General features: G+C 58.5%; 6 protein-coding genes across 6 annotated transcripts; 4 read left to right on the top strand and 2 right to left on the bottom strand.

Moving 5' to 3' along the window:
• Window positions 1-503: 503 nt before the first annotated feature.
• KRP23_12237 (bZIP transcription factor 49) lies at window positions 504-3,390 on the top strand (the record flags this gene model as incomplete). Its single annotated transcript, XM_067882829.1, has 3 exons — window positions 504-558; window positions 1,514-1,534; window positions 1,628-3,390. The coding sequence occupies 3 exons, from the start codon at window positions 504-506 to the stop codon at window positions 3,388-3,390; spliced, it is 1,839 nt and encodes a 612-aa protein (XP_067739845.1).
• A 337-nt stretch (window positions 3,391-3,727) lies between these two features.
• KRP23_12236 (Poly(A)-specific ribonuclease PARN) lies at window positions 3,728-6,227 on the bottom strand (the record flags this gene model as incomplete). Its single annotated transcript, XM_067882828.1, has 2 exons — window positions 3,728-6,023; window positions 6,091-6,227. The coding sequence occupies 2 exons, from the start codon at window positions 6,225-6,227 to the stop codon at window positions 3,728-3,730; spliced, it is 2,433 nt and encodes an 810-aa protein (XP_067739844.1).
• A 471-nt stretch (window positions 6,228-6,698) lies between these two features.
• Window positions 6,699-7,729, top strand: KRP23_12235 (uncharacterized protein; the record flags this gene model as incomplete). The annotated part of the gene is made up of 6 exons (XM_067882827.1): window positions 6,699-6,752; window positions 6,818-7,021; window positions 7,097-7,159; window positions 7,248-7,298; window positions 7,375-7,488; window positions 7,553-7,729. 6 exons carry the CDS (start codon window positions 6,699-6,701, stop codon window positions 7,727-7,729), a joined length of 663 nt encoding a protein of 220 aa, XP_067739843.1.
• Window positions 7,730-11,511: 3,782 nt separating this feature from the next.
• KRP23_12234 (uncharacterized protein) lies at window positions 11,512-12,007 on the bottom strand (the record flags this gene model as incomplete). The annotated part of the gene is made up of 2 exons (XM_067882826.1): window positions 11,512-11,721; window positions 11,771-12,007. The coding sequence occupies 2 exons, from the start codon at window positions 12,005-12,007 to the stop codon at window positions 11,512-11,514; spliced, it is 447 nt and encodes a 148-aa protein (XP_067739842.1).
• Window positions 12,008-13,130: 1,123 nt separating this feature from the next.
• Window positions 13,131-13,424, top strand: KRP23_12233 (uncharacterized protein; the record flags this gene model as incomplete). Its single annotated transcript, XM_067882825.1, has 2 exons — window positions 13,131-13,250; window positions 13,320-13,424. 2 exons carry the CDS (start codon window positions 13,131-13,133, stop codon window positions 13,422-13,424), a joined length of 225 nt encoding a protein of 74 aa, XP_067739841.1.
• A 372-nt stretch (window positions 13,425-13,796) lies between these two features.
• Window positions 13,797-14,295, top strand: KRP23_12232 (uncharacterized protein; the record flags this gene model as incomplete). Its single annotated transcript, XM_067882824.1, has 2 exons — window positions 13,797-14,033; window positions 14,086-14,295. 2 exons carry the CDS (start codon window positions 13,797-13,799, stop codon window positions 14,293-14,295), a joined length of 447 nt encoding a protein of 148 aa, XP_067739840.1.
• Window positions 14,296-14,418: the final 123 nt, after the last annotated feature.

Genomic DNA, 14,418 nt, shown 5'->3' with positions numbered 1-14,418 from the left:
TAGATGACCCCTCCCCCTCGCGTATTACTCGCACGCATGGGTGATCGAGCACCATTAAGGCACGCTGCAGCTCGGTGCGGGTGCTCAGTGCGAGTGCAGTAGCCGTAGCTGACGCGAAATAAGGCAGCTTCAAGGTTGCCGTTGTCGGTTCCACTTGAAACTGCTCACGTCGGTGCACGGTGCACTGCACCTTATTCGTTGTCAAGAGTCCTGAATCAGGACTGATTGTCTTTAAGGGCCACCGTAATGCAGCATTCGCACGGCTTCTCGCATCAGACGCTCCGCTTGTCAAGCACTGCATGCAGTGCAGTACGTTGGACAGTGAGATGGCTACCTCCGCATTGCATGCGCTGCCCTTCGCTTGGTCGCCGTCCTGGTGGATAACCACTGGTGACTACCCAAAGACATCCATGTTGATCTGGGGTGTAGCGCATTGCCAAAGCTCGCCCCGTCGGCTGTGCATGTCGAGCCGTGGATTTGAACCGCTTTTGGCCAGAATCCCGATGGCGACGACGAAGCTGACGTACTTGTCCGACAGAAACGAGGTCCGGTGCTCGGGTCTCGGCCGCGGCGGTGCCCGGATGACCTTGACGCGTTCTTGCCACAGTCGCGCCGTAGACAACAACATGAAGCACGTTGCTTGCCGCGTTCGAGCAATTCGTGCCGGGCATGTTGCCGCGGTCGCAGATCGTACACCAAGATGGGCCCTGCAGCAGCCAGGCCGCAGTGAGCGGCAACCTGAGCTGCGACGCGCACGCACCGCGTTGCCGGCGGCTTCCTACCGCAGCGGCAACGACAGCATGCGTCCTACATGTGGCATAGCTCGTTGTCGAGGCCGCAGTGGCGAAGCTCGTGCTCCCGACGCCGACGCCGCTGACATGTACCATCTGGATGGAAGCGAGCGCCGCACGCGAGAGCAAATTGCTGCCGCAAAATGTATCCTCTCTTGGTTTACTCTCTCTCGGTCGTTGCCGAATCGTGCCGGATAAACCCACAACCGTACGACGCACTCGGAGCTTGACAACGCAACAAACATCACTCTGATCGGCGAAGATTCTTGTGAAAGACAGGCGTCCGGCCGCCGCAGCGATCTCTCTGCGCTCTAGACGCCCACGCCCGTGTCGAGCGAGGGAGAAGCCCATGTGCCATGTGCCAGGCAGACTGCGAGCAGCAGGCGATGGCCATCATGCGCTAGCTCCCAGGCTGTCGCCCGCCAGCCGTTGCTTCCCTGCGATCTTAAACGTAGAAGAAAGGCAGCGCCGGTATCTTTGGTACCCCCCAGTTCCAGAAGGTTGTGTGGTCGACACCACCTCATTTGTATGGGTTTTCCAGCCTTGTAGTGCTAAAACCGGGGCGGCCTGAAACGTCAACTGGGGTAGGGTTCCGGACAAATCCAGCCTCTGGCGAAGCCAGCGCAGGGGGGAGCACGCACATCAAAGCCAAAGCGCGAGGCCGGCACCGAGGCCCACAAGGGAAAAGGAGACGGAGGAGGCAAGTCGCAGCTAAGACATAGCGACCGAGAGAGAGCAGCAAGGTATGAGCCGCCCTTCCAACGGCATTTTCTCCCCCCCCGAGATGAAACGGCCAGTATGCAGTACCTAACTCTCGTATCCCCCTTTCGCTCCAGAAAACTTCCCACACAAACGCCCACTCAGAAACAAGCCCAGCATGACCGACTTCATCCGCACGATTTGGCAAACCACCGCGAGCGCCAGCTCCGCCGCCCGCGAGGCGGACAGCGTGCAGCCCGTGGACCAGATCCGCCTGCCGCCCGCGGCCGCGGCCACGTCCCCGTCGGACAAGCAGCGGCTCGTGAAGCTGGAGCCGCCCGCGTCGCCCTCGGCCAAGGCGCAGCGCATGGCCCGCGTGCACGCGCGCCGAGACAAGCGCAAGCCGCTGGAAGCCGCTGACCTGGAGGCCGCGCCCAGCTGCAAGAAGCTCAAGACGGAAGCCGCGCTCGACCCCAGTGGCGAGGAGCGTCTGCGCGCTATGGAGGCGCAGCTGGAGCACTTGGATCCGGACTCGAAGGAGGCCAAGAAGAAGCGCCGACTCATCCGTAACCGCATGTCGGCGCAGCTGCACCGCGAGCGTAAGAAGGCGTACGTGGGCCAGCTGGAGGACCAGCTGCAGGCCAAGGAGCGCGAGCTCAGGGCGCTGCAGGAGCAGATGTCCGCCATGGCCGTCGAGAGCGAGCAGCTCAAGCAGCAGCTCGGCCGCAAGGAGCCGCAGATCAAGACGGAACCCGTGCCGGTGGAGACGGTGAAGCCCGTCGTGGTGTCTGAAGAGCCCGCCGTGGACTGGGCCGTGTGTCTGGAAGACATGGACGAGGCCATGGTCGGAGAGGACCTGCTCTGCGACCTGGACGAGTCCCCGCTCGCCGCCTATGGCCTGAGCCCCATTGCTGAGGACCCCGTGACGGCCGCGCTGGCCGAGGAGGAGCAGCGCCAGAAGCTGCAGGCGCAGACGCAGTCGCACCACGAGATCCACGCCGCCAAGAAGAACCTGGCCATGATGATGGCCATGATGTTCTCGGTCACGTTCTGCGGACAGAGCGACTCGGTGGCCAACGTGACGAGCGGCAGCAACTTCTCGTCCATGTTCAACGCCGTGCCCGTGAAGGAGCTGTCGCAGATGAGCATCGCGTCGCGCATTGTGGCGTGTCTGGAGAAGACGTCGTGGGAGGACTTCCAGGACGTGTCCTCGTGGACGGCCTCGGCCGCCAGCGCGGCCGCCGCAGCCGCGGTCGCTGTGACTGCCGACAAGAAGTCGCGCTCGCAGCCGGCGCACTCGCCGTCCGCCGCCTCGGACGTGACGGACTCGTCGGGCTCGTGCGACTCGCCCAAGGAGCTGGAGGACGTGGGCATGAGCTTTGACACGGACCTGATTGAGGAGTTCGTCTACCCCGTGGACGAGCCGTTCGCCCCGGCGCTTGCGGACACGAACTGGTTCGGCGCCGACAGCGACGAGTTTGGCCACAGCGACGTCGAGGGCGACGACGAGCGCGAGACCAAGACGACCGTCAAGCCCGTGTCCATGACCTCTCGCCTGTACGAGAAGCTCACGAAGCTCTGGAACGAGAAGAACCAGGTGCTGCTGACCGTGCTGAACGGCAAGAACGAGGTGACTCGGCGCTCGGTGGCCGACATGAGCACGATCCGCAAGGGCATGTCCAGCGGCGCTCTGTTCCCGACGACCGCTGCCAGCGCTGCCGTCTCGTCCAACGACAAGCTGCTCGAGAAGCACGACCAGTCGGTCACGTTCCTGTACCCGCTGAGCGCCTTCTCCGAAGACCAGCGGTCGGCCGCCTTCCCCAATGGCGCTACCCCGTCGGACCAGGTGTTCCTGGAGGTGTCATGCCAGATCAATGGTGCGGTGAAGCCCGTGCTGTAGAGGAGGTATTGGCGTGTGGTAGGTAGACTTTCAGTATTAGCGAGCGCGAGCAGAGCGCTCCAGCTTCGTATCTTCATATTCGATGTAGGCGTGTAGTTTCTTTATCTATCAGAGGAACCAGAACAGCAAGGCAAGAATACATGGTTTCTTTGCTTTTACCTTCAAGAGTTCGCTGTCCACCATGTCGGCATCGGGCAATCGCATTGGTTGGTGTAGTCTAGGGCCATGTCCGTGGAGGCGGCTTGCTTCCTAGTGATGGAAACGTGACCGCTTCATTGCTGGACGTGGTGTCAACGATGTACACACTCACAACTTTGGCGCAGGCCTTCGTCTAGCCTCACTGCGCCATCTCGCAGCTCTTACGTTTCCTGTGGACCTTCTCGTCGTCACTGGTGGGCTGCGCGAGCGGTGGCGGCGCCGAGTTCGTCGCCGTTGCCTCCGTCTCCACGCAGTCGTACGTTGCAGGGCACCGATCCAAGTCGACGCACCCAATTGACGGCATGGGGTCGTTCGTCGAGCCCCAACACTCTTCTGTCTGCGCGCGCACTGTCAGCAGCTGCTCGGCAGCCTCCGCAGTCGGCAGTTCCACATACACGCACTGCTGTCCTTCCCAATGCACGTTCACCAGCCTCGTGGCCGACTGGAGGTTCAGCGCCCACCCCACGCAGTGCTTGATGTGGAACGTCTTCAACGTCGGACAAGAGTTGTTGCTCGTGCCATTCGGTAGCGGAGTAGCACCCGGCGCAATTGGCGCTCGCGTTCGAGTCAATTTCATACGCACGAAGCGAGAGCGCGACGGCGTGGGGGTGGGCTGTGGAAACGGTCCTGGCAGATCCAACACATAAGTCGGCAAGAAGTGGCTCACGAACAGCACATTGCGCAGTCTTTCCAACGTGTCGTCGGTGCGCTTGATGTTACCCTTAGTCTGTTGGGGCGACTCCCCCAACGAGGCGATGCACTCGTTCGACACGCCAAGCCCCGAGCACACACGGAGAAATACATATCCCGTCATGAATGCGTCGTAGCCCGCCTGATGCGCCTGCAGTGGAGGTTGAGATGAAGCCATCAGCTCGCCTCCGTACTCACGTGCTGCTTCAGCTCCTCGCACGCTCGTTTGCGCGCTCTCAATCTCGGGCCCGTAGAACGGGTGCTTTGAGAGCACCTCAAAGCAGTTTTCAAGCGCTGTGTGCGCTAAATGGGTGGCGAAAGAGTCAACCTTCTGCATAGCGTAGTCGACAAGCGTCTTGGTATCAAAGACACCGCCGCCCGCACCAACCCACGCGTGTAGCTCGCGCTGGAACTCGGCACAGCGCCCCGGCAGTGGTCCGTGGAACTTCTCAAAGCACTGCATGAGGTCGAGGAGCATGTTATGGCCCACGATTGGCTTTCGCGCGGCCACAATGACATCTAGGACAGCCGTAAAGCCAATTAAACTGAGGTTACGCTCGCGCATCTCGTCGTCCGCAAGCTGCTGGTCAGCGAGCAACAGTGCTTGCCGTTGGCGTTTGGAGCGTGCAGCAACAATGCGGACACGACGTCTCCACGGGTTGCGTACGACGTCCTCATCGTCCACATTGTCCACCCTGCAATCCAGCGCCAAAGCGCTGGGGAGAATGTTGCGCAGATACTGCACCAACGCATGCCGACGGAAAGGTGCAAGTGGCTCCGTTACATAAGCACCACACGGACCGTACGTCGGATCGGCAAGCACCGGCGTTAGCAGGAATCGCTTCATGGCGGAAACAGCATCTTCATCCGGCTCAAGATCCCCGTCCTCAGCGTGCTGTTGGTATTCTTCAGCCACTTCCGCTTCTTGCTCCTGTTGTCCCTCTTCATCGATAGCCTCTTCCTCCTCGATGTCTTCCTCTTTTGTCACATTCCCCAGTTCTTCTTCCGTATGGGGTCCAAATTGGTCCAAAAGCTCTTCCTTCCCACTCAAATTGCTACTGGTCGTGCTACCTGGTGGCGTTGGACGATCACCCCCGCCTCGCCGCTTGCTTCGTCCATTGTTTTTCTTCTTGTTTTTCTTGCCGCCACGCCGTCCACGTCGCCTGGTGCCATTATCCTGCACGCCGCCTCTTCCAGCAGCTGCATCTCGTCCGCCTTCATCAAATGCTGCAAGTCTCTGCTTCAACTTGCCTGTGAGCTGGTCCAGGAATGCCTGCGTCTCGTCCGTGATCAGTGCCGGCGATTCCGGGTCGAACTTCCTCAAGATCTCAGGCCTAGCCGACTTCTCGAGCGCTGACTTGCATGGCTCCTGATGCTGCTCGTGATGGGACAGATGGCCAATGCCTCGATCGATCCAGGCGTTGAGATCGAAGCCGTGCGCTCGAATGTACTGCAGACACTTGGCTTGGACCAGAAAGCGCCTGTCGGGGCACGGCGAGGCTCCTGTTGCTGCCCCATTGGCCCCAGCTGCAGAGCCCACTGTACTGCTGTGGCTCAAGCCGAAGACCTTCTCGTGGAAGACTGGGAAGAGCGGGAACTGGTACGTCTCTACTTTGAAGGCGCAAGCTTCGGCGTCCCAGCTAAACACGCTCAGTCCGAACTGCACGAGCGGGAACTGCCTGGCGCTCTTTCGGTATTGGGTGTAGCGCTCGTCGATGGAGTCCATGACGCTGGGACGAGGCGTGCTGCAAGACGCACAGAGAGAAGCTCAGTGTGAGTAGAGGGAGGGACAGACACCCAAGAGGTACGCACTCCTGGCAGGAGATGCCGCCCATCTCCGTGTCGATGGCCACGAAGGCGCTGCGGCTCACGACGCGCTGCAGGCGAGCCAGCGCCGCCGCGTCCAGCTCGCCGCGCCCGAGCTCCTGCACCCGTACGTCGCGCAGCATCTCTCGATTGTGAGGGGTGTCAGACGAATATCATGAAGTTGTAGACCGAACTTAATCGCATAGCTTACAAAAAACAAGTCAAACGGTGCAAATCTGCCTTAAAATTAAGAATTAAATGATTTCAAGGCATCCGATTGGTCGGTATTGTACGAGGGATGCCCGCAGGGCGCGTTGCTGGGTGTTGTCTGACGGCGGATTATAATCCGCACCGGGGTCAGGAGCAAGCGCTTCACTACATAAAACAACAAATTCAGCGAAAGCGAGAGAAAACAGACTAGGAACCCACGTACCGTTGCGAAGTGTCGAAGCGGGTCGACGTGCTCCCGAAAAAAATGCGGCTTGGTCTCAGCTGCAAATCCACGAGTTTGATACCCAGGTCATTTTTCGTAGAACTCGTTACGTTGCTAATGGCAACTTGCCATTTAAGTTGCGGACTCGAGGCTGTGAAGGTTTTGGTGGAGTTTGGAGCAGATGTATGTGGTAGTCTGTACCAGCATGCGACTTGAAAATGTGGCCCACAACAAGGTGTGGTCCACTTCTTATTCGGGCTGAAGCGCTATTAACTTAGACGCTGCTACATGTACATGTAGCTAAAGGAGCCGGCGGATGCGTACGCGAGGGTCCACGGGGTGCTGTGCGACCCGATCAAGCCCAAGGGACCCGCGCCTGCTTTCGAGCACATCCCTTGTGCCTTCTACTCGTGGGCTGAGCTCGCGCATGGCACGGATCTGGCGCCTATGTACAGGAGCCAGGTGAGCCGTATGAGTTGCGACGCCGAGTGGCTGCGCGCAGAGGTGCGACTGGCTGTTGCTGCGGAGAGGGACCTACCTGCCACTGACTTGTTGCTGATGGTTTGCGGTGCGGAGTAGAAGAGAACGTTCACGGGCTACCTGCTGCAGCTCTCGAGGCAGGTGCAGCAAGCAGAGGCCTCGGTGCGGCAGACTGCTTGGCTATCTCCAAGGCCTTCTCGGTTGTGTTTGTGAGCGATATTCTTTGCTCAACGCTGAACGACTCAACCAGATGCGGCGATTCACCACGTTCGTAGACTGCATGTATGGCCGCGGTGTCCGGGTACGTTACTTTTCGTTGTTCTGCGTGTTGGTGTTTGAGTTGCAAGCTTACCGTCATTATGTCTTGTGCTGGATAGTTGCATTGCCTGGCACCGGAGAGGCCCGAGCGCCTCTACCAAGTCGACGTTAACATGAAGTCGAACGGTGACGAGGTCTTCGCGTTTGATCGTACAGTGTCTCGCTTGACGGAGGTGCGTGACTGTCACTTTGAACTGGTCGAGTGCAGAATGCTAATACATAATTTGCTGTCTGTAGATGGGAAGCGAGGCGTACTTGCTGGCACATAACGAGCGTCGTGAAGAGTTTCATGGCCAATGTCGAGCTCACTTGTTTCTTGTCCCTGGCACCGAAGGAATTGCCAAGGACCCAGTAGAAAATGAAGAAGAGTGTGAAGAGTACGAGGAGCCCCGAGCTGCCAGTGCGGGAAAGTAAACTGTCCGGTTGCAGCAGATTCTGTACAGACAACGAGCGAGTTATCTAACGATATAGAGCGATCACTTTACGGACAGAGATGGCTTTTGAAACTGGTAAACTACGAATGTGAGGAATATGAGGAACAGCATGCACTCCTGGCGCCGCTGCTGCCTCGATACTATCCGAGTGTTTTCCTCCGTGGCAGACAAAGCTAAGAGAACACGCTTGAGCCCATTGCTGGTTTCAATAAATGCATTGCCACTACGTTATTTAAACTCATCGCGTAAAGTGCAAACTTGTCTTCAGGTTGTTCCTAGCTAGGAAGCTTGGTCGCTTGGTCATCCGAATCTCCTGACAAGGATGGAGTGGAATCAGGCAGCATGCCACGATAGAAGAAGTCCATTCGGCGAGCGAACTCCAGGCACATCACACGACGAAAGCCTCGGACGCGAGCGCCGAAGCAAAGTAGGAGAGCAAGCGAGTGGACAAGCACAGTGGTCGACAAGGAGTAATGAGTCCCTGTCGACCACTGCAAAGGCCCACCACACTCGCACCTCACGCGCAGCACGCCAGCATCCACAGCTTGAACGACGGTAATGAGCCCCGATCAGCTGAGCCTGCTGGCGCACCTCGCGCAAGGCCTACCAGGCCTCAGCACTCCACGCCCAGGAACCTCCACCGTGCAATAGCCACAGAATCGCGCGCGACAGAGAGAGATGAGTCTCCGTCCCGCCAAACTGGACAGGCCTTGGAGAGCCGACCACGCTTAGAGGCAGAAATGACTGCCTCCTAGCGGATCAGTTCCCCACGCCAACCATCCCAGCTTGTCGCCGATCATCATCTTGCTGCAGCAGCCGCCACGCAGCAGGCCACGTCCAGCTTCCGTAAGACGACTAAGCTGCCGACCGCCGAGAACGCTGCAGCAACGACGACGACGTGGGCGATGGCGAAGGCGTCAACCTCTTGGTGTTGCCCGCCCAGCCAAAGCGCAATTTTGCCGCAGCACTCATCGACTCCTTGGGCTGCTGCGTTGGCGCCGTCGACTTCACAGACTTGTTCACCAACGCCACAGGCGTCGCCGCCGACTTGCTCGTCGTCCTGGACTGCAGCGTAGTCTCTTCAATCAGCTTCAGCTTCATCTTCTGTAGCCTCTTCACAGTCTCCATTAGCTCCAACTCCAACTCCCAGGAACAGCGCTGCTGTGTCGTCGGCGCCGCCACTGACTTGGTCGCTTGCACGGCCGATAACTTGTTGCTGGAGGCGACAGCTTCCCGCCTGGCCACAGCCGTCTTCGCGTTGGTCTGCAGCGCCGTCGTCTGCGCGCGCAGTGCCTTGTTCGCCTCGACGTGCTGCTTGGTCTGGGCCTTGGCGCCTGCGAGCTCCTTGGCCAGCCTGTCCGTCGCCTCGTCGCTGAACAGGCAGAACTTGGCGAAGCCGGCACGCATCTGCTTCATGACGCTGCTGAGCCTCGCAGCCTCGCTCTTGGACGTCGTCTTGAGCGTCTCCACCTCGCTCTCGAGCGCCGCGACCTTGTCGGTCAGCGCTTGCTCTCGCTCCGTGGCCAACTGCTGGGCCTCCGCGAGCTTGCGCCCCAGCTCGACCTCGAGCTCCGCCACCTTGGCCACCGGTCAGTGAGTGTGGCCATACTGCTGCGCCAGGTAGGCCATGTACTCCTCCTCCAGGATCTTGTGCTGCACCTCGTTTACGAGCGCCGCGCATGCGGCCTTCCACTGCGCGTGCTCGTCCTGGAGCTTCTTGTGCTTGGCCTGGAGCCTGTCGTGCTGCATCATCCACAGCCAGACGTCGGCCTCCTGATCGTTGCGCTCGCCCTCCAGCAGCGCGTGCTCCTCCTCGAGCTTCGAGTGCTTGCTCTTGACCTCGGCGTGCTCGTCCTCGAGCAGCGCGTGCTTGGCCTTTAGCTCGGAGTGCGCGTCTTGAAGGATCGCGTACTTGGTCTTCGTGTGCGCCAGCGCCTTGCGAAGGTACGTCTCGCTCACCATGGTCCAGTCGGAAGTTTCTTGCTTGTGCTCTGCTGGTCCAAACGGAGAATGACTCGTTTGGGCTGTGGGCGGGCGTTCGGGCGCCAAACTGAATTCAAACGAAATAAAGATGCGACATCTCTCGTTTTGTGTGGTAAGAATGGCATGTACTAGAAGCCAGCCGAAAGCGATCCCAACGCACTCGCTGTTGTGGCCCCACACGGCCAGCAGCAAACCTCGCAAGGGCTCTGCGTGGGCTCCAGCGCTCTGCGACGATGGGATCAGCTGCTGCTGACAGTCGCGAGCGGCGGAAGCGAGTTCTTGAAGACGAAAGAAGAAGAAGACGAGGAACAGACGCTTCTTCGCCGAGCCGTGCTACTGCTGCTGCTGCTGCTGCTCCTGCTGCTGACACATACCTGTTGCAGCTGTAGCCATTACAGTGGGGTCATTACAGTGGGACCTGTAATGGCTACATCTTTGACTAGCTTCAGCAGGGATGTGTAATGGCTACCTCTTCGACTAGTCGCGACTTAGCACATCTTCCACCGAGCTCAGGCCCATCGGGACGAAGGTGCAGGCCACGCAGCAGGAGAAGGACTTGTGGGCCTCCACAGTGGACACACAACCGAGCAGTTCGAGTTGCTGGAACAGACCGTCATGTCTCAAGAGGGAGCCATACGGACCGCTCATGGAGACAACGTCCAGGCGGACGACGTCTACGTGTGGTCTAACAGTGTTCCGCGCACCGTTGAGTCGGTGCTGTGTCTACTGCGAGGATCCCTGGAGCAGCAGAAGGCTCCGTAGTTCTACGCGCATACGCACACGCACGCGCGCAACGTGCTGGCGCCCATGCATCCGCTGCAAGACGACGTGGTGCAGCTTAGGAGCAAGGTCGAGCGTGGTGGGCTGTGGCAGTGACAGTCCTCGCAAGGACGTTTGCTACGGCGCGCTCAAGGACGGCGTGAAGGAGGTGTACGGTCGGTGGTGGGGCCAGCCAAGCTCTCCTTCTTCTCGGCGCACCATAACTCGATCGTGGCGCTGCTGGGTGCGTTGCAGATTGGTGCGGTCTCGCAAGTTTCCCAGTACAGCACCATGCTGGCGTTCGAGGCGTACGAGGACAAGGTCTCGCACGAAGTTTTCACCAAACGACGCTACGAGAACGAGGAGGTATTTTATGCAGGCCACACGCAAGATTCTCTTTGCCCACTTCGAGTCGCTGGCGATGGAAACCCTGTCGTACAAGGCCTATCGGATCAGCTGATAGCCAAAGAGTGTGTATTACTTCCTGGGCGTCATCGAAGCTGCCCAGGTGTGGTGTGCAATTAGTGGACTACGCGGCGTCTTGGAGACGCCATCTACAGCTTTAACCTTGTCTTTCGCGAGGATGACCATGTAATCGACTTCGAGTCCGTCCACCACGTACTCATCTCCTCATCCTCGTCCTCGCCGCTCTTCTTCGCCTTCGGTTTGGCCTTGACCCTCATCGATCTTCTTCTTTTCTGGAACGTGCTCAAAACGCACCGCCTTGGCTGCCTTTTCCTTGGCCTTGGCCTTGCTGCGCGTAGTAGTGCAGCGCATCCAGAGCCAAACAGTTCATGTTCATCCAGATCGCCGCGCGCCAGTACGGGTTGTCTTCATTCGCACTTGCCTGTTGGTAGAACCGTTTGTAGAACTGATCCTGTGTAGACAAGGAGCGCAGGCCAAACGGTGACCACAGCTAATCAGGGTCCGTAGTTTGCTTCAGTAGTGCCAAGAGCTTGAGCGAGTCCGGCGGCAACACCTTCAAGAGCAGTGAGAACACGCTCACGTAGCCTACGTGCTTCACGTGCTGCAGCTTCGTGGTATGGGGAAGGCCTGCTCGAACCTGTCGTCGAACTGCTGCGAGTACTCCGCCAGCTTCTCAGTGATGAGGCTGTCGATCGAGGTCTTCACAACATCCGCCGAGCTCGACGCCGCAGCCTCATTGAACAACACATCGAGCACCACGTCATCATACTCCTTGAACGTCGCAGCGTCTACCTCCACAATAGCCTGCACAACGACCAGCGTGCCCCCCCCCCCCCCCCCCCCCCCCCTTAACGAAGCTCTCCAGCAGGATATCCTTGTCCGCTCTCAAGTCCTTGTTGTCGCCCCCGCCAGGACGCTGAGCCAGCGACACCAGCTTCTCCTTCACTGGAAGCACGTTGCTATCTTTGAGTCCAGCATAGTGCAGCTCCACGCCGTGCACAGTCTCCCGTCTCTTCAGCTGCACCTGCATCTGGAACGTCAGCGGCGCCGTATCCTTGTCACCTTCAGGTGCTTCACTTTCCAGTACCATTTGCACACACTTGCGACCTTCTGCTCCGCTCTGCAGAGGTTGCCTCCGCCGCGGCCTCCACCAAGTTGTACAGGTTGTGGCGACGCTCCAGATTCAGACTCCGATTCGTTCGCGGCTTGTGGCGCCCCGTTCGTTGGATGAAGCTGGAGGCTCATTGGACGCGCAAGACGAAGATGCATCTACCCACTTGGATCAGACACACGACGGGTGGAGAGGCCGCGGGTGCAGGCTCTTTGCCGCCCGAAGAGGACGAGCGCCGTCCATTGTCCCGGATTAAGCTTCTTCGGCTTCGGATCTGGCGTGCTAAGCCTCGACTAGTCGAAGAGGTAGCCATTACACATACCTGCTGATTACAGTTCCAACTGTAATGACACCACTGTAATGGCTACAGCATCGGCTAGCTGTAACTGGTATGTGCCAAGTTTCCATTAGCAACGTAACGAGTTCTACGAAAAATGACCAGGAGTATCAAACTCGTGGGTTTGCAGCTGAGACCAAGCCCCGGTTTTTCGGGAGCACGTCGACCCGCTTGACACTTCGCAACGGTACGTGGGTTCCTAGTCTGTTTTATCTCGCTTTCGCTGAATTTGTTGTTTTATGTAGTGAAGGGCTTGCTCCTGACCCCGGTGCAGATTATAATCCGCCGTCAGACAACACCCAGCAACCACGACCCGCGCCCAGCAGGAAAAAGGCACCATTCAGCTCGAAAACGGGACGCTTCGAAACATTACAAGAAAGAGATCAGAGCCTGACAGCACCTGGGTCCTACCAAGTTCCATTTGCAGTACATTTATCCAAAGTGATCAACACAGTGGTAAACTCTTCTATCTTGCAAATAGCTCTAGCTCTTAGTGTTTCTAACTCAACGGGCTTTCCCATTTCAGACAACCGAGTAACCAACGTTGGCAGCACTACGAGACGATTCGACACATTTCTCCAGGCGTCCCACCCAGCCGTGAGACGCTCGAGTCTCAGTTGGAACGAAACATGAACGCACAACAAACCGCGCGGCGGCAACAGAACCAAACCTGCAAAAGGAAGTAACCGAAAGCGTCCCCCATGTTCGCGTCCCCCACGTTCGCGTCCTCCATGATTGCGTCCTCTACAAATCGCCCACACCAACATGGACTACGCAGCGGGGCGAGGCATAATAAATGCATCAATGCCATCACGTGCCATGGACCTCATCGTTGCTATGGCGTACAGGAGCCAGGACAAACTGCTCAAGGTTCGTGTGCTGCTGGTACGTTGTGTTCATACCTTTTTTCCACTTTGCAACTAACTTTTTGTATCCATTGCGTTGCCGTTCAAGGCTCCTGGACAACACAACACGGACACGGTCGAGTCGGACTGGAACCGCCACTCGCACAACATTTCCATCGCCACGGAAGTGGAGCTCGCCTACATAAACGTGTAGCCATCTCAAACTGTAGCCATATGTTGTCCACATGACCTTTACCGTACTCATCCTCTAAACGCCGTACACCACTCCAGATCCAAAGCCGAAGAAGCTTAATCCGGGACAATGGACGGCGCTCGTCCTCTTCGGGCGGCAAAGAGCCTGCACCCGCGGCCTCTCCACCCGTCGTGTGTCTGATCCAAGTGGGTAGATGCATCTTCGTCTTGCGCGTCCAATGAGCCTCCAGCTTCATCCAACGAACGGGGCGCCACAAGCCGCGAACGAATCGGAGTCTGAATCTGGAGCGTCGCCACAACCTGTACAACTTGGTGGAGGCCGCGGCGGAGGCAACCTCTGCAGAGCGGAGCAGAAGGTCGCAAGTGTGTGCAAATGGTACTGGAAAGTGAAGCACCTGAAGGTGACAAGGATACGGCGCCGCTGACGTTCCAGATGCAGGTGCAGCTGAAGAGACGGGAGACTGTGCACGGCGTGGAGCTGCACTATGCTGGACTCAAAGATAGCAACGTGCTTCCAGTGAAGGAGAAGCTGGTGTCGCTGGCTCAGCGTCCTGGCGGGGGCGACAACAAGGACTTGAGAGCGGACAAGGATATCCTGCTGGAGAGCTTCGTTAAGGGGGGGGGGGGGGGGGGGGGGGGGGGGCACGCTGGTCGTTGTGCAGGCTATTGTGGAGGTAGACGCTGCGACGTTCAAGGAGTATGATGACGTGGTGCTCGATGTGTTGTTCAATGAGGCTGCGGCGTCGAGCTCGGCGGATGTTGTGAAGACCTCGATCGACAGCCTCATCACTGAGAAGCTGGCGGAGTACTCGCAGCAGTTCGACGACAGGTTCGAGCAGGCCTTCCCCATACCACGAAGCTGCAGCACGTGAAGCACGTAGGCTACGTGAGCGTGTTCTCACTGCTCTTGAAGGTGTTGCCGCCGGACTCGCTCAAGCTCTTGGCACTACTGAAGCAAACTACGGACCCTGATTAGCTGTGGTCACCGTTTGGCC

The sequence above is a fragment of the Phytophthora ramorum genome, assembly GCF_020800215.1.
Source record: "Phytophthora ramorum isolate Pr-102 chromosome Unknown Phyram_PR-102_s0014, whole genome shotgun sequence".
NCBI lineage: Eukaryota > Oomycota > Peronosporomycetes > Peronosporales > Peronosporaceae > Phytophthora > Phytophthora ramorum.
The sequence above is the reverse complement of the archived record's forward strand: the minus strand, read 5'-3'. Positions and strand labels throughout refer to the sequence as shown.